Source organism: Elephas maximus, chromosome 8 (genome assembly GCF_024166365.1).
Source record: "Elephas maximus indicus isolate mEleMax1 chromosome 8, mEleMax1 primary haplotype, whole genome shotgun sequence".
NCBI classification, from domain to species: Eukaryota; Metazoa; Chordata; class Mammalia; order Proboscidea; family Elephantidae; genus Elephas; species Elephas maximus.
In genome coordinates this window covers 72927949-72947628 of record NC_064826.1, presented here as the reverse complement: position 1 = coordinate 72947628, position 19680 = coordinate 72927949, and the positions used below count along the sequence as shown (strand labels likewise).

The following is a 19680-nucleotide window of genomic DNA, read 5'->3' as shown; positions in this document are numbered from 1 at the left end:
TAAGTATAGGGCTTGCCTAAATTGTCTCTCCGTGACACTCAGAGAAAATAGCATTTGTTCAGCCCAGTAGGACAAACCAAGGATGCACATAGCCTGAGATGACCAGCCAACCCAGGATCCACCTGGCCAGCAGAGGGCGGGCACACCTGTAATCCATTTGCAGTACAATGATCAGAAAGTTCTTCTCAGACTTCCCATGATCTTCCTTGCCCGGTATCCCATTCTCCCATCCCGCTAAAATTCTATAGCTGTATTCCAGCTCCAGTGTCCATCTTAGTATTGAAATGAGTTCTGAAGACTAGGGGAGAGTACAAAGTCCAAGAGATAGCAGTGGGTGAACCACTTTATTCATATTCTCTAAACTGTCTCTTTTTGAGGTTGGGGCTGTTTTACCTTTATCTTTGTACCCTTATAGTACCAAACACAATGCCGTGTATGTAGTTACACTTAAAGCTTACTGGATTGAAAACTTTGGGGATCCACCGCCACAGTGCTATTTTGAGTTCTTGCAACTCAAAGTATCATAAAATGGGTCTTTAAACAGTCTTTGAAAAACATGATAAAAATACTCTGCATAAAAGGGAGATTGTGATAATATTTATACAATACCCTCACCTTTAATCAATCTAAAAATGCTAAAAGCAGGACCTAAAAACCCTAACAGCCTGCAAGAAAAGCAATGTATCACTTTTCTGACATTGTTATTTTTTATTGAAAGGTCAAGTCAAATTTAAATTCCAAGTTGATTTCCAAAGTGAAAATTAGTTTTTTTTTTTTTCTTAAATCAGCCTCTTCAATGCAAACATTGTCACTTTGCAAAGCACTGCCTTAATGGACATACACATTTAAAGAAAAAAAAAACTGCTTATATCCTGTTGTCATTCCTATATCAGAATACCAATGAAAAATTCACGTGTTATTAAGATACTACTAGATATTACATTGAAAGTAGCAAAAAATTGAAATGACTGAGATTCTATATAATTAATGGCAAATAAGTGAAATGCTGCAAATATTAAGCTCTCACATCAGCATTATTACCTAGTATTATCTGGAGTAGATATCTGGAAGCTGTACATCAATCCGTGGAGATAAGAAAGCAGTAAAGTGTTAATAATGCAGTTTTCTAGATTCAGGACAATGTTCCAATCCTAGTTCCACCATTTACTAGATGTATGACTTTAGAATTGAATATTCTCATGACTGCAAAAAGAACAAATCAGTGTTAGAAGAAATACAATTAGAACACTCCTTAGAAGTGAGGATGGCAAGACTTTGATTCACTCTGAACGTATCATCTGGAAAAACCAATCACTAGAAAAGGACATCATGTCTGGTAGAGGGTCAGCAAAAAGAAGGAAAACCCTCAGTGAAATGGACTGATGCACAGCTACAACAATGGACTTGAACATACCAAGGATCATGAAAATGGCACAGGACCAGGCAACATTTTGTTCTGTAATACATAAGGTTGTGTAACTTTAGGAATGTTACTTAAATGTCTAAGTCTCAGTTTTCCTGGAAAATAACAGTAATAGTGCCTACCTCATAAAGCTGCAAATATTACATAAAATAATGCATAAAGAATGCTTATTACAGTGCCTGACAGAGAAAAAGCTCTAAACATCTTAGCTATTATTTGATCATTTTATGAAGGAAAAGAAGACATTAGTTGAAGAAAGTTTGCTTTTAAAATCAGCATAAGCAACAAATATTCAAATAATGTAATTTTAGGAAATTTTATAGTATCTCAAAAAAAATGCAGAAAAGCTATTCAAAATAGACACAAATATATAAGTAGGTCAGGGAGTAATTTTTAAAAATTATAGTTTATATATGAATAACTTTTGGGGTGAGACCTTTTTACTCAAAGTATACAATTTCAGATACATGAAGTTCACGTTTGAATAAACATCCCTTTTGAAAAAGCTGATTTTAACCTTATTCTAAACTTCACATAGGTTGTTACAGATACCACTGATGTCTCCATTTAAATTTATTCTAAATGGTAGAAAGAACTGTTGACAAATTATTAACAAGGCAGTAAAGGTGGTTTTTGTTTGTGGGATGACAGGCGCATCCTCTTAAAGAATAAAATATCTGAAGCAGACTTGGGACTAGAATTCTTTCAGTTCCAGTCTTTTCTTGGCAATGTTTTAAAAATATCACTGGTGCTACAGTGGCTAAGAGTTCAGGCTGCTAACCAAAAGGTCAGCAGTTTGAATCCACCAGCTGCTCCCTGGAAACCCTATGGAACAGTTGTACACTGCCTATAGTGACACTATGAGTCAGAATTGACTCAACGGCAGTTTTTTTTTTTTTTTTTAATCAGTGTATTTAAAATCTGGGATTCATGAAACCAAATGACAGAATTTTCTATATAAAACTACTTCAAGATGACATCCATTGTACAGTCTCAGACATATTTTTTTAAGTTCCTTTCGAAGACTAAATATTTGAAATATATATTAAAATGTTTTCTCTATCACCGTTATTTTAAAAATAAGTCCTGTTTTTCTCTATTATTCTATCAAGAAAGTTTTGGGCACATTTCGAGAACTTCATGCTACTTGGTACAAGATTTAAAAAACCATAATTCAAACACTACAATGGCAAAACATGTTTAAGTGTTGATTAAAATAAAAGTTTAAAATGAGAGTTCAAAAACGTCTTTGTGATTGGGCAATTCCTTTAAAAGTACATACTCAGAAAAAAAGTTGCTAAGCGTTGAGTAGGTCTGGAGAGAAAGTTGAATCTGACAAAAGCCTTCAAGAATGAAAGGACACTTGTGCTGGGCATTTAAAAACAGGTATTGGTAATGGCTGCATAACATGACTGAGGTAATTGGTGTTAGTGAATTGTACATGTGAAAAATGTTGAATTGGTAAATGTTATCTACATTTTTATAATGACAAAACAGAAAACAAACAAACAAACAAAAACCCAGACAGGATTGGGAGCAAAAAAGAAATACAGAATGAGCAAAGGCATAAAGAAAGAAATGTTTCTAAGGAATGACAAAGAGCTCAGTTTGGCTGGGACACAGGTGACAGGCAATAAGAGGAAGTAAGATTGTGAAATTTAGGTTATGGTCAGATAATGAAAGGTTCTCAATACCACAGTAAGGATTTTGGCTTTTTTCAGTAAAAAAAAAAATTGGAGTAATAACAGATTTCAAGTATGAGGCAGATTCCAGAGATATTACAGCATTTGGCAACCAATGACTGCAAGTGGATGAAAGAGAGATATCAGAGAGGGTCTTAAAGTGGATTATTTGGAGGGTTAGTATTGTAAGGATTTAACAGTTTTTAAGGTAACATTCATACGTGGATTTGTTTACAGCAACAGAACTTCAGAAGCATAACCAAAATATTTGACTGAAATGAATTTTATTTTTCATGCTAAAATTTTTACAGTTTTGTCATACACAAGAACAGAGCTGAATTTAAAAAAACAGCATTTCTATTCATTTACTGTCATAAGCACGTTTTGTTACATGAACAGCAACAAGTTATAATTACAGAACACCTAAACTTGGAAATTTAGTAAGTGCTTTATGATGGACACCACTACATAATATAAACAAAAGTACTTGCTATGGATGGAATTACGTCCCCCCCCCCACCCCCCCAAAAAATAGGTGCTGTAAATCTTAACTTCTATGCCTGTGGTTATAATCCCCTTTGGGAATAGGTTGCCTGTTATATGAATGAGGCGGCATTAGTGCAGGGTTTGTCTTGGGTCAATCTCTTTTGAGACAGAAAAGAGATTAAACAAGCCAGCAGAGGTGAGATGGATGAGAGGTGCGCCAAGCCACAGGAACATCTTCCAGGACCAGAAGCTACAAAGAGACGAGGACCTTCTTCTAGAGCTGACAGAGAGAGAAGGCCCTCCCCTAGAGTTGCTGCCCTGAATTTGGACTTCTAGCCTCATAAACTCTGAGAAAATGAATTTGTTTGTTAAAACCATCTACTTGTGGTATTTGTCTTTCAGCAGTACGGGATAACTAAGACAGCACCCAAACATATTCTCACATTCTCTATTATTATTCGTCATCCCACAGTTAAAATCAAGGGCTAGAATCTAACTAGTAATACAAATGTAACTAGTAATTCAAGTATCTGACCAAGCAGGTCAGTCAGCAAGCATGCCAAATAATTTTCTAAAATCTTTAGTTGTAAAAGGAAATACAAGACAAAGCACACAAGGCATGACTTGCTGACATTTTATGCTCAAAACAAGCTATCATACAATGAAATTGAAATTCTGCATCTAGAAAAAAAAAATAACATCTTTTGCTGCTTGGCACTGTTCCATTTACACAATAATGCAAGGATGAACAGCACGTACAGCACTTAGAATCATGCAATTATAGCTGATACAGTGCCTCCCACACTTCTAGTTTCTAAAACTCTGGGGGACGTGGGATAATTTGAACTGTAATAGTCTACCATGGGTAGTAATATTACCTCTTGGCCATTGGCCCAACACTAATCCTTCTTTTTTTTTGGTATACAAAATATGCTGGAAACACTTCTCTTAAACACATTTCAATTAATGTAATTAAACAGAAGGCAATGAGTTCCTTCTAGAAAAGTTAGATTTAGCTATGAAAAATTTGCCACATATTTTTATTATGGGAGATTTTTAGGGTCCAACAGCAAACCAAAACCAAACCCACTGCCATCAAGTCGATTCCAACTCACAGCGACCCTGTGTGACAGAGTAGAACTGCCCCGTAGAGTTTCCAAGGAGTGCCTGGTGGATTTGAACTGCCGACCTCTTGGTTAGCAACTATAGCACTTAATCACTATGCCACCAGGGTTTCCGGGTCAAACACAGACCATACTATATTCTTTAATTTAAAGCCACATATAAAGAACTACATACATAATCACATCTGCCATTTAAGAAGTGGAAGTTATCATTTTTATCTCCATAATAACTACAAATGTATTACTTGCTTTTATCCAAATTAAAGATAATTTCAAAAATCTACTCTGAAATTTACATTCTGACTATGTACAAAAACACACAATTCTTCTTCCTAATCAGGAATTTTAGTTGACAAGTATTTACTTTGAAGTAAGTAGATCTGGGATATAGAAGGTTTTGATCCAAGCACATATGCCGTATTTTTATGCGAATAATGCATGCTTTCTAGTTTGTTTGCCCACCATTCCCTCCTTCCACAAGGTATTTTCATAAGGGCTGCTACACCAATTTTTTTTTTTTCATGTTGTTGTAACGTGAAAACGCCTCACGGGGACAGTGCAGTTTGCAAACAAATGTAGAAGGCAACTATTATTTTTGTAAAACTATGTTATTTTACTTTAATGTAAAAGTAAAAACCACATTTTTAAAATAAAGCTTAAATTGTTTTACCCCACCCTCTCAAACATGTAATATTTTTTCCTTAAAATAGTTTAAGATAAACATCTCATTTAAAATCTGATTTTACAAAAAAGAGAAATAAAAATTCACTCTTAGGTGTGTTTGAGTCAAGTAGTTGCTGCCTCCAGATGTGTAAGCTAAAAACCATTACCTGGTGACATTATGGTAACTAACCATTTTCTTACACCCTAAAAAAAAAAAAAAATAGTAGCTTGAAATTCAAGTCATACTGCTTATCAAAGAAGAATATGTTTAAAATTTTACAATTTTTAAAAAGAAAAAAAATTATTGTCCAATAGATATGCATGAGTATCTTTTAAGCCAACAGTAAATATTTTCACTATACCAAAGATATACAAAATAATAAAATATCCTAATAATCTTACGTGTAAGTGCAGCAACAAATATATTTTTTTCAAATAGAATATTTTTAAAGGCTAGCAAGAAAACAGGTTAAATAGTAATAGCAATAATGCTTGAGTCAAAACAGAACTGGCTTCAATTCCAAATCTGTCATTTTCTAGCATACGCGTATTAACGTCTCTAAAAATCATTTCTCTTAGGTGTAAAATGGGGGAGAATAATAGTAACTACTTTAGAGAACTGTTTTGAGGAATAATAATATATAAAAGATGTGCAGTATCTGACAAACAGCAAGTATCCAATAAATACTAGCTATCCTGAGCAGTAACTTACTTTGGGGGTACTCAACTGAAACTATTTTCCTAAACAAGATATAATCATTATATAAGAAACTCCATGTCCTTCCTTCCTCTTCTGAAAGATGAGGACCCTATCTCCTTCCTTGGTCTGACTCATAGGCCTATGGGAATTAAGAAAATATGTGAAAGAGCTCAGAAAATGGCCAAGTGTATCTATATACATAAGGTAATATCAGCACAGTCAGAAAGAAGTCTATTAAGGTGTAATGTAAGAGAAAGTTATTACTAAAGTATCAGAAACAAGTATCTAAGAACTGTAACAAAACAAACAAGAAATGGGGTTGGAAGAACTGGGGGGATGTCATCCAATGACACTGTACAATTTATATTGCAATAAAGCCGAGGTTAAGTACCACGAGTGACTCATTAAGGCTAAAGTTTCAAGTCTCCTAATAAGTTACTTTTATTCTGTTTTGGCAGTCACTTCATATGTATTTTAGCACTTACTGTGCTATTTTCAAGCTATAATTCAGAAGATCTGAAGTGAGTCATATATTCTTATAAATTTTTATAGAAAATAATCATCTCATTGGCCTAAACAAAAAAGGCCTAGAAAAACTGCACACAAATTAGTCGTTTAAATGTGATGTACTAGAATAAAGATGGTCATTTAGCAATTTTAAACAATTTATCTGGTTATCTAATATTTTCATTGTGCTCTTATTTTCAAAACTCAAATATATCAGCCTCTATTATTTATGAATTTCTCTGACAATGTATCAGTTGTGTTATTCTGTAATCAAGGAATAGTAAATTTTAACAGAAAAATTAAGCTATACATTATGCTCCAATGTATTTTATAAGTGTTTATGCCCCACTTGACAAATTTCAAATACCAGTTTAGAACTATATAAATCTTAGTCCATCAGTACTACTTTGATCGTTGACTATTAATTCCGTGACCTTTTTCTCTAATTTTTAATCATACTAACCTGAGGCAGGTAGGGCTGTCCAATGGATACTTTAAATGACAGACCACAGATGTGGGAGACAGAAAAACTAGATCCAACCCCAATTACACTGTTTACTAACTCTATGACCCGCAAGAGGTCCTTTAACTTCTCCACGTCCTTCTTCTTCTGAAAGATGAGGACCCTTTCGCCCTCCTTTGTCTGACTCATAGGCCTGTGAGGAATTGTGTAAGAAAGTATGTGGAAGAGCTCAGAAAATGGCGAAGTTCTATATACAGAAGGTAGTATCAGCAGAGTTTGCTGTAATATTGGATTTGGCTAGAAAGAACAGTCTATTAAGGTGTAATGCAAGAGAAGGTTATTACTGCAAGTATTAGAAATAGATTTGTAACATCTTTTACCATGTCTTCTGGATAAGTTCTGAAAACACCATTATAAATGTATTTAAAAAATGTTTCAATACTTATCCAATTACCATTTAAAAGCAGGAATTGGACACTGACCTAAGGGAAGTTAATCTCATTCACTCTTCCCAGATTTTTTACAGCTATAATGCTCTCATACCTGGATGTGTTTCTGTAGTGTTTTACAGTCTGTTTTGTTTCAGCTTATCCAGATAGTTACTTAACCCCTAAGAATAGCGCATTTTTTTCCCCTACCATTGTTTTCTTTCTTCCTTTTAAATTCTAGTGTTTTCTGACTTAAACTGTACAATGAAACTAGGTATAATAAATGGGTTTTTAATAGGATATAATAAAGTTTAACTTTTTTGATTTTACATATAGAAAGTTATCAAAATACTGTATTTCTACGTCACTAGCTAAATGTGAAACTAGATAGGTGACTAGTCAGGTATCCAGAAACAGGTTTGGAAGCCCTAACCTAGATATAGGTGACTGTTGAAGTCAGAGGAGGAGAAAGGGCAGACAAAAAGGAACCTAGATCATGCTCATTAATAAAGATAGGTAATGAGAGAAAATTGAAATGAGAATGATTTTAAAAATACAAGTAGAATCAATACATTAGAAAAGTGTATGGTTTCACATACACACACACAGTAGTAATCAGCAAAACGTAAGAAAAAAATGAAAATAAAGATTGGGTTTGACTAGAAAATCCATAATGAATTTACAGTGGTGATATTGGTTTAAATAAGACTGGATGAGACAGCAACGAATGAAAGGAATACTGAGTAAGGGAAAGAAGTTACCTAGCACATTTCATACATTTAAAATGCTCACTCAGGAAAATTTGGAGAAAATGATCATGAAAGCTAAGGGGAGACCTGAGTGTGCTTAAAGGCAGAAGGCAGGGCTTCATTAACTCTAAATAATTATCGTATTTTTATGCAAGTAACACACATGTATGTTTTCGGCAAACCATGCAGCTTCCCCTACGCGTTACTTTCACAAGCGTGCTACACTCATATTTTTTTACATGCTGCTGACTTCAATTTTTCTTTCTATCCAATGGACTTAATATTGCCAGGATAAAACTGATCCCATAGAAACTTCATTTAAGGTAGGTATTTTCCTTAATCAAGTGCAACCAATGGTGAACTGAACAGACTTGTGATGGAAATACGACGCCATGTTGAAACCAAAGAGTACGAATGCACGTAGAGCTGGAAATTACTAAGAAATGATCTTAGCCCTAAAACTACAAAAAAATGTTGTCTACATTTTACTGTTTTCATAAATCTTAAGTTGAAACATAATTTTTGATAATCATGTCTTTGAAATCAATAAAAGTCACCAGCAGAAAATGTTTTCATCTTAAACTAAGCCATTTTAGTTTATTATCATCACCATCATCATCTGACTTCCGGAACCCTTCAAAGTTGACCAATTTTTGCTCCTAGTCATCTGGAAGTTGCTGGCCTACAATGGTTCTCATTCTCATGGAAAGGCCGTTCCTTTCCGTGAATTCCCAGGTGAAACCCGCCTTGAAATTTGAGAGTCCGCTTTCATCTGCCAGAAGCTTCCCTTTGATCTGCAATGTGACAGTAGAGACTGTTTGATTTTGTTCTCTTTGAGAAATAAATCTACTCGAATTTCAAGTCATTCTCCAACTCAGGCCATTTCGTTTTGGGCCAACGATGTGAGCATTTTTGCAGATTCATTTTCTCCAGCTCCCTTTTCTCCTTTCTCCATTTGTGAATGGACGGCTCTCCAACCTGTAACTCTCTCACTGCCACTCTGCTGTTTATTTCTTCCATCCTTGCAATGACTTTCAGATTGAAATCAGCACTGTAGGACTTGTGTTTAATTCCTGCTGTGATCCTAAAGGGTTCTAAGATTTGGATTTATAAACTGATAAAATGTGCACAATATAATCGATAACTGGCTGGTTCTAGCAGAGAGATCACAAAATTCAAATGTGAGGTATACAAGTGGCAAGGGTCTTTTTATATGCTTGCGAACATATAACTAAGATAACTTATGATCACTGATGAAAGACACTGGTGTTAAAAAGACATAATAAGACTATGAAATAAACAGACCCAACACAGTTTAATGGTTTCACTTAAGATGATCTGATAAGGTTTTCACATTCAACTGTTCAGCCAAGAGCAATTGTTTATCAGTTCTGCTTTGTTTACGCCTCCAATTAAAAGCCAGAGTCAGAAGATGACTGTGATAATTATGCCAATACAGACCGAATCAAGATTTCTACTGACAGCTACTTTATGCCATTTATGCCAGTGCAGGCTTTGCTTTAAGCTTCCAATTGATAGCATGTAATTTACGGACAGGCTTCAAAAGGTTCAAGGTTTTAATTGATAACTCAAAGTGACAGGGATATAACTACCAACTTAAATTAACAGAAACAAACACAAAGTTTCAGTTTTTTATTTTCAGATTACTAGGTTATTATCAAACTTGATTCATGACTTCTTGACCATGGCTTATACTTTTATTATACAAATATGATCAAAAGTAACATTTTTGGACTACTGAATGTGGCAGTTCTACTCTGTTCTGTAGGGTCGCTATGAGTCGGAATCGACTGGACAGCACTGGTTTTTGGGTTGGGAATGCGGCCAAAATTCACTTCTGGAAATGTCGTGAGACATGCGTGGTATATACAAGGGGGTGCTATACCAGAAGTTTTTTTTATATAACTTTGTCATTTCTGCACATTATATGTGTGTGCACGTTTACGTGGGTGTGCTACTTGAGAAAAAATACAATAAATGTAGTTCATATTTTACAGTTCAGAGTGGAAGGCTGATAAATAGGTTATGTTTCAAACCTAAGTTAGGCACTTGGGGATGAGGAATGCAGGGACAAACGTGAATTCTGTCACTGAGAAACAGAAATAAATCAATCTCAAGCCTTTTACTTTTTGGTGTTATACCTCATACCCTAGGCTCAGTAATACGTATTTAAAGGTACTCAGAACTTGGTGAGTGAAAAGACAAAAAGACCAAATAGAAAATGTATTAAAAAAATAAAACAGCAAAGCCAGTAACTCAGTAATTTACACTTGAAAACAATTTTAAATAAAATCAAAACTAAAAGTAGCAAGCTTTTAGAGCATCATACCCATGTGATATGCAAGGTGATTAAGTTTTTAAAAGCACAAAGTTTGACTTCAATATTGCCATCGTCATTTAGTGGTTTAATGATCTTGAATATTTTACAAAAGAAATAGTTCTCTCCTCTAAAATACTGATAAAATTGATGGCTTTGGTACCTAAAGCAAGGGTCTTCACAATTCTTCAGTATGAAAAGCAACATAACGAGGATCATCAAAATATGTGATTTCAAATCTACTTTATACGCCAGATGCAGTATATAGCTGGAACCATATCCACATTTTACAAGTTTCTGGATTTCATTTATTTTTCTGAGCAACTTACTTTAGTTTTGAATCTGTACGACTTTGACATTTATTAAAGCTATATAAAAGCCATGCACAGTTTATAATATTGCACATTAAATGACTACTTTTGAAGATCACACAAAAATGTCACAAAACTATAACATGGAAAGACATGAAAAACATTATTCAGGAGTATTAAAAATTTTAGGTATAGAGTTTTGCAAAGATTATTTTGGTTTGTAAGTATTATGCAAGCACTAGCTTGAAATAAGACTGGCAAAACATGCAAAAGAGCAGAACTTCGACAAACGAAAAGCTAAAGTATTTTAGCTAAAAGCTGAAATACCAGGTAGTTGAAATACTACCATGTAACAATGGGAATTTATAAAATAGGAAAAAAAGTTATTCTTTAAAAGTCTTCCATGAATAATAGGCTCTCAGTAATTCTCTATAAAAACATTCAGAAATAGAGTTTTCAAATTATGTTCATCACCACAATTGTATTTTTGTAGTGATTGGATCTGTGAATTTTAAATAATTTATTGTCCTACAGAGGAAGTTCCACTTTTCCCCTATGGGGTGGGGGGGGGGGGGCGGGAGGGAGGCAAAGAAAACCAATTGGTAAATTTAGATCCAAGTAAAATATCCTGATACAAATATATCATTAACACCAGAGTGGAAAGTTGCAGTAACTGCAAGTCCACATACTTCTAACTGTACTCTTAAAATAGGAGTGTAAACTTTAGATTTGTTCAATTAAAGATCTCCTATTAGGAAGTACCTTATCTTTGAAAGTTTTAAAAATATCAATAGGCATTTCTTCTTTTCCAGCTGTATCTCCTTCAGCTTTTACTGCTGTGGCTGAAGAACATTCAGATACTCAGACTGGCCCAACTGGTAAGTTGTGTTCCTTCCACAATCTACATACTGGTACCTCTCCTGGGATATCTGCTCAGAGTGCCCGAAGTATGTTGTTGTCACAGTAACTCTAAAAATAAAATAAATGGGGACAAACAAAAATAGTTATATAAAAAGATTTTCTAAAGTGAAAATACTTTTAAATATAAAAATTCTCTTCAGGAGAGATTCTTTGATTAATGATAACTTAATATTGTGAATGGACCCTTGGTGGTGTAATGGTTAAGCGCTCGGCTGCTAACCAAAAGGATGGCAGTTCAAATCCACCTGCCACTCCTTGGACACTCTATAGGGCAGTTCTACTCTGTCCTGTAGGGTCACTATGAGTCAGAACCGACTTGTCAGCACCTAACAACAATATTGTGAACAGAGGCTGTTGAAGGAATATTTCCGCAACAGACAACCACGATGCTAGTTGAGCAAGCCCTATCCAAATAATAAAACACAATAAACGTAATTTCTTGAAAACATTTATCTTCAGTTAAAAATACGTAAGGTACCCCACACTTAAAAGTAATCATACAGTTCTTTTATCATAGGAAATCTGTTAACCAAATGTCAGCTAAACATCAAAGTACCAAATCCACAACTCACTAATGTTTGATTGGCTTACCCATTGCCATCGAGTCGCTTCTGATTCATAGCAATCCTACAGGATAGAGTAGAACTGCCCCATAGGGTTTCCTAGGCTGTAATCTTTATGGAAGCAGACTGCCACATCTTTCTCCTATGGAATGGCTGGTGGGTTTGAACTGTCAATCTTTCAGTTAGCACCTGAGCACTTAACCACTGCATAACACCCAAGTAAAAAGCCGATAACATTCTAAAGTTTTTTTCTAAATTTGTCTTTTTAAAAAAAATTCAGAATGTTTACTCCTATAGAAAAATTGTGCTTAGGTTTTCAGGGTGATTCCCACAAAGCCTTTTTTTTTTTTTTTTATAGCTAGAACACCTTAGATTTACAATTTAAAAAGTAAAAAACAATAATGCTGTAATATTAACTTTAAAGAACTAAATTAAGAAGATGTTCATCATTGATGCTAATAATGAAATAAAATTGTAAGGAAGAGAGGTAGTGTGAGATTCTGGGAAAGTTTTGCTTACTTTCACAAATCATGTCTAATTTTAAGTGGGTAAGTATGAGAATTATAATTTTTAAAAGGGATTATAAAAATCAAATTATAATTGTGAAATCCCAATAAATGTCACTGCTCTGCTCTTAAATTAAATCCTGGTCTCAAAAAATTAAAACATTTTTTAACAAAATTTGTATTTACAAAAAAATTGTCAAAATAATGGTACTATGTTTCATCTCAAGTTACAAATATATTAAGTATGGTAAAAAATTAAAAATAAACATTTAGGAGGAAGAAGGGAAATCGTGGTTGATCCAGGCTCCTCCAGCTCACGCCCTGGTATTCCTTCATGCAGTGAAGGTGCAAACCCTGAACTCAAAGAACGGTTAATGCTCTCCACTGACTGTGACTCTGCCAGTTCTAAGAACGGTTAATGCTCTCCACTGATTGTGACTCTGCCGGTTCTAAGAACGGTTAATGCTCTCCACTGACTGTGACTCTGCCGGTTCTAAGAACGGTTAATGCTCTCCACTGACTGTGACTCTGCCAGTTCTAAGAACGGTTAATGCTCTCCACTGACTGTGACTCTGCCAGTTCTAAGAACGGTTAATGCTCTCCACTGACTGTGACTCTGCCAGTTCTAAGCCACAGACCTTCAGACAACTATCAACCTTACCTCCTATTGAGAATTTTTAGACCAGCCTATGACTTCTCTGCTCTACAGGTGCTAGGAAATATGTAATATGCACACACTTAGGCCACTCATTCTCATTCTCTGTCCAGCGTCCTTCCACCCAAATCCTATCCTGCTTTACTGCTCCCAATCTTATCTACCATGCCCTCTGGAGCATCTTTTCAACTCATAGCAGTGTGTTTTTACTTCCTTTCCTAAACCAGAATCCAGTTCATCCTGGAACAATTAAGAAGCTGATTTCTTCCATACACAAGACATCACAGGGTAGGGCCTGCTTGCTCTCAGCATATGCCAACATCACTGTCCTCAAACAAAATCTATACCCTTTTAGGGACGGCTGATACTATCTTCTCCTTCTCATTACTATTAACAAAAATTTACCACAGGCAGAAAGGTACTGGATGTCGAACTAAGACTTCCTCTTTACCCAACCCATACCATTTTCCTGAGCTTTTCAATGCCTAGGTTCACTATTTGTCAGCCATGTGATCCTTCACTACTACTCTAATCTTTCATTTACTTATTTGTACAGGGGATAACATTTATCTTACTTTATGACACTCTTATAAAGCTAAGATACTCTATATGCTATAAGCCAATATGATAAATATAAAGTTTTAACAAAAAATATCTTTCAGAGGGAAAAAAAAAATCATACTTACTGCATCATGAGTACTATGTTATGCACTTTGATGGATATCAGTGTACAGAAATCACTGTCAAAGCAAATATATCAATAAATGCAAATTATGACATTATAAATTTAGAACAGCTTAATTACCATCATTCTTCCTATATTAAAGCTAATAGATACTATTAAAAACAGTTTAATTACCATTCCTCTTCCTATATTAACACAAATGTAGATACTATTAGGAAAACAAGTATTTTATTTATTGAGCATTTTCTATACTTCAAATACTAACTGACATATTTCATGACTTCTTATTCTAAAATTATATATGCTTTAATACTCTTACAGTTGGAGAGTTGTTTTAATGTGGGCCACAAATTACTTATACTTTCCACTAACCATCTGAAATCCTTAGTTACCCAAAATTTCTAGGTCCAGGCTTATTACCAAAAGACGATGAAAACTTATAATTATTTCTTCTAATCAACAAGAATAATAATCATTTAAATCTAATTTAAAAGCTTCAGAATTTCAAACCACTATTAGAGTATTACACATTATTACCATTTATAGTCCTCTTATACTAAAGTAGAAATCCTGGTGACGTAGTGATTAAGTGCTACAGCTGCTAACCAAAGGGTCAGCAGTTCGAATCCGCCAGGCACTCCTTGGAAACTCTATGGGGCAGTTCTACTCTGCCCCATGGGGTTGCTATGAGTCGGAATCGACTCGACAGCACTGGGTTTGGTTTTGGGTTTATACCAAAGCATCAATATATGAACACAGGGCTGTCGTAACATAGTGAATACAAATAAAAACTGAAATAGTGGTGTTTATAATCCTAATCCTCAAAAATAAAACAAAAAAATCATAATTTTGTGTATAAGCATAAGGGAAGAATGGAGATGAACACAGGCCAGAAGGAATATTCCAAAATTCACTGATAAGATTATGGGAAATTAAAAAAATATATATTCTTTATACTTTATTCTACAGCTTTACTATTTAGTAAAACAAGTTATTAAAAAATCAGAACTTACAACATATAACTCATTTCTTCTGCTATAATAGTAGGTACTGTGTAATCAATCTGAAAGGCAAAAAATGAAAAGAATCAACAGAGAATAGAATCAAAACACCAAATACTTCAGATTCATTTCATACCTTCAACGAGTTCAGGAATCTCTCTCTTTATGAGCTTGATTCTAAGATCTCCTCTTATACATGCAAAAGTCTTATATATTTCAAAGTCAAATTTTTGAGAAATTCTCCTGCCCTCCTCAAGTTAACATGATACACAAAGTTGAGGCTTGGTTAACTCCTTGAAATTATCTCATGACTGAGGCTTACTTGTTTCATATCAAGTGGACCAATATTGGTTATGTTGTTTAAGCGTGCCTTTCCGATAACTGTTTTTGAAAACTGAACTTGTGCAGTGATGTTTTCAACTTCAACAGAATAATAGTTATTGTTCGTTATATTCAGTGTGTTCTGCAAGAGAAAAAAGGCAGAAGATGTAGATGTTATCTGAAAACATGCATAATACATATTCAAATTAATAAGAACAATGACTTCATCTAGGAAGAAGAAAAGTGTTACCAAAAATGTCAAAGAACATCAAATGATGTTGGTATATTGTATGCATATACAAATATACCAAATATTGTAGGTATATTGTATGCATAGTGCTCACCCATAAAACCAAAGAACATTATTTGGTTTTATGGATGAGCACTATGCATACAATATACCTATAATAAACACACAAATTCACAAAAAACAAACAGGTCCAGAAATATATAGTATAGGAATATGGAAAAATGAATGTTAGAAAATGTATTTGAGGCCTTAGTTAGCAAAATGTTAATAAAAATAATAAATTTATTCTATATGTAATCTACGTTTTTTTACTAATTACAAATATATATTGGTATCCGTAGACTATGTCAAAAGCTGCTTCCTACTCTATTACATATAATGATGACCGTTTAAAATGTTAACTAGTACTCAAAATAACTTCTCTTGTTTAAAGCAAGAAAAAAAAAAATCAAACCTGCTGCAGTTGACCGATTCTGGCTCATAGCAGCTCTCCAGGGCAGAGCAGAACTGCCCCATGGGGTTTCCAAGGAGCGGCTGATGAATTTGAACTGACCCTTTGGTTAGCAGTCTGAGCCCCCAGGGCTCTCTTCTCATTTAAAGGAAAGTAGTATTTTAACTTATATACTAGCAGGATTTATACCAAGTCAGTATAGAGGAGAAATAAGATAGATTCAAACCCATTTGGTTGGAAAGAAATATGTGGCTGCATCATTTCTATACTTAGGTAACAACTGGGATCGGTTTCTGCATTTCTTATTCACAACTATCGTCTCAAATTACTTTAGAAACGGTCAATGAAAACAGAAACAAAAATGTTAAATTAAGAAACAACAGATGATAATAAAACATCTAAAATAGAGCAAAAGATAGCATAAATAAAATCAATAGGTAAAAATGATAAATCTGGAAAAAGTATTCATAAGGCAGAAGGCAGACAGCAATGGTTACCATCTATAATGTACAATCAGACCTTAAAAATTAAAAAGAAAATGACAAAGGCCTAATAGAAGGCAAAAAAAAAAAAGGTAGGCAAAGGATATGAGCAGGCAAATTAAAAAAGTAAAAAACCTAAATGGCTAAGAAACATTCAGAGAGATTCTCAAATTCAATTTGAGTCAGGGAGTCTGTAGTCAGGAAAAAGTTAATGGAAGTAAAAATGAAATACTGCTTTATATTCATCTAATCAATAAGGTTTGTAGAAAGCAACAAATTCTATTCCTGGCAGGGACATGGACAAAGGGAACACTGCTGTCAAATATGTGAAGTGTTACTGTCATTTTGATAAGTAATCTACCAACATCCATTAAAATAAAAATTATACAGCTATAGATATGTATCTGTATGTATGTATCTCCTTGACTATGATACATCCCAGAATCTACTGCACAGAAATAAAAACACTAGGACGTTAATGACAGTGTTCTTTGGAGTGGCAAAAAATAAAAAGAAAATTAATGCCCATTAATAAAGGGGATATTAAGTTCTTACACGCAGTATTACAAAACCATTAAAAAGAAAAGATTAACTCGAAACCAGATAACATACATAAATCTACAGTATTTGATACTCGAATAGTTTTTGGAGGTTGGACAAAAAAAAACCTGGCCACTGTCTGAAACCATGTTCAAATGGGACAATGTGCTGTTGTTCCAAATGAATTCTCCAGTCAAATAAAATGATTCATAATCAGCATTGCTCTATGAATGTTTTGGTGCACGTTTTTACACAGATAGTTAAAAAAGAAAAAAAGTCCATAGATTGACAGCTTTTGAGAGTCTGCAATAATACAATGAGGGTGAAAGGAGCCCTGGGGATGCAATGGTTAAGCACTCAGCTGATAACCGAAAGGCTGGTGATCCAAACCCATAAAGCAGCTCTGTGGGAGAAAGACCTGGCGATCTGCTCCTACAAAGATTTCAGCCTAGGAAACCCTACGAGACAGTTTAACTGTGTCACACTGGGTTGCAAAGAGTCTGAACTGACTCTCCCTCACCTAACAATAACAAGTGAGGGTGAATGTATTCTGAGGAAGTTCTATTTTTATCTTGTAATTAGGCAGCAATCCCATTTTAACACACATTCCTTTTCACTCCATCCCTCCCTCTTCTCAACCACACATCTCTACCTTAATTTCAATCAAACCAACCATTTCCACAAGAAAAACCAACTGAGTCCAGTATCTCTCTTCGGAACAAATGACTGCCAACAGATACACTTTGATGCTTGAAGGCATAAATGGTCAGTAACAGCATGATTAATATACATCTTTTTTTTTTTTCCCCTAATGCAGTAGTTTGCAAACCATGCTTTTCTCAAACAAATGTTAACAGGTAAAAGTCTTTCTCTGAGGGTGGTTTTTTTTTTTTTTTTTTTACTGTGCTTTAGATGAAGGTTTACAGAGCAAATTAGTTTCTCATTAAACAATTCATACACATATTGCTTTGTAACACTGGTTGCCAACTCCACAACATGTCAACATTCTCTCCTTCTTGACCTTGGGTTTCCCATTACCAGCTTTCCTGTCCCCTCCTGACTTCTAGTCCTTGCCCCTTAGCTGGTGTGCCCCTTTAGTCTCATTTTGTTTTACGGGCCTGCTTTTTTGCAAGCAAACCTCAGGAGTGACTTCGGTACTGAGTTAAAAGGGTATCTGGGGGTCATACTCTTGGGGTTTCTTCAGTCTGTCAGACCAGTATGTCTAGTCTTTTTTTGTGAGTTAGAATTTTGTTGTACATTTTTTTCTAGCTCTGTGTGGAACCCTCTCTATTGTGATCTGTCAGAGCAGTCAGTGGTCGTAGCTGGGCACCGTCTAGCTGTGCTGGACTCAGTCTGGTGGACGCTGTGGTAGCTCTGGTCCATTAGTCCTTTAGGCTAATCTTTCCCTTGTGTCTTTGGTTTTCTTCATTCTCCCTTAGTCCAGATGGGGTGCTTCTCTGAGGTTTTTTCAAATAGAGGGTACATCTTCAAATGTGTTAATTTACGATAGAGAAATCTGTCACCTGTACTTTACCTTTAAACACAATAAAGGAATGGTCCGTTAAAAATGACAAAAATCATATTTCACGATATACAAAGGAGTGAAAATTTTCCAGCTGTAACATCTCTTGAATGCAAGTATGTTAATACCTTGCCAGGAGCTATTCAGAGTCAAATGTTGAAAGGCTAAAACAACAACAACAAAAACCACTGCTATGGAGTCAATTCCAACCCACAGCAATCCTAGAGGACAGAACAGAAGGGCCCCATAGGGTTTCCAAGGAGTGGCTGGTGGATTTGAACTGCCAATCTTTTGGTTAAGCAGGCTTATGACTTAATCACTGTGCCACCAGTGCTATTCAGTGTCAAATGTTGCAAATACTTTCATTTTTTTCCTGGCAATCAACTGGTTATTTTATTTTACCTTCCTGAAAGCATCTTGAAATGCTAAATGCTATTGTAGTACATTTGATATGCAAAGAATTGCCAGTATTTATTATTTGCCATTTTCAGCAGAAACAAGAATGATAGAGAAGGTCAATACAACAAAGACACACAGAAAGCAATATGATCAGCATTACATTTAAAAAACATCCTCCCAACATGGTCAAAGGTACTGCTTAACAGGAAAAAAGACTATGTCGAATATCTTTAATATAAGTTTGTACTTACTGTGATATTTAAATATATTGTACGCTTTTGAACGTCATAGCTAACATATGCTGACTTTACTCCAACGTACTTCACGTCGATAGAGTGAGGAAAAAGGAAAAACACAGCTAATCCGGAAAGGAGCAGACAGACAAACACAGATGCCATCACATACAGCTTTCTGAAAAGGAAAATTGAATATTCAAATATATATAAATCAAAAATTACATAATGAAACATTTTGAAAAAGTATCTTAAACTTGAAATTTCTCCCAATATA

The 19680-nt window shown here is 34.7% G+C and overlaps 1 protein-coding gene across 3 annotated transcripts in view; it reads right to left on the bottom strand.

The window, feature by feature from the left end:
- Positions 1-1105: 1105 nt before the first annotated feature.
- The window catches only part of TMEM106B (transmembrane protein 106B), a 39735-nt gene continuing 21160 nt past the window's right edge, over positions 1106-19680 (bottom strand). The window contains exons 4-9 of one of the 3 annotated variants that reach the window (XR_007518406.1): positions 19422-19581; positions 15528-15668; positions 15218-15267; positions 14206-14259; positions 11637-11843; positions 1106-1203 (exon numbers count right to left, since the gene is read on the bottom strand). Coding sequence is in view for 1 of the 3 variants with exons in the window: in XM_049893445.1 (XP_049749402.1) it covers positions 11705-11843; positions 14206-14259; positions 15218-15267; positions 15528-15668; positions 19422-19581 (544 nt within the window). In the remaining 2 variants the exon portion in view is untranslated. Of the gene's footprint in view, positions 1204-3634; positions 9020-9863; positions 11844-14205; positions 14260-15217; positions 15268-15527; positions 15669-19421; positions 19582-19680 lie in introns of those variants that run through there. The other 2 variants (XR_007518407.1, XM_049893445.1) reach the window with 2 other exon arrangements.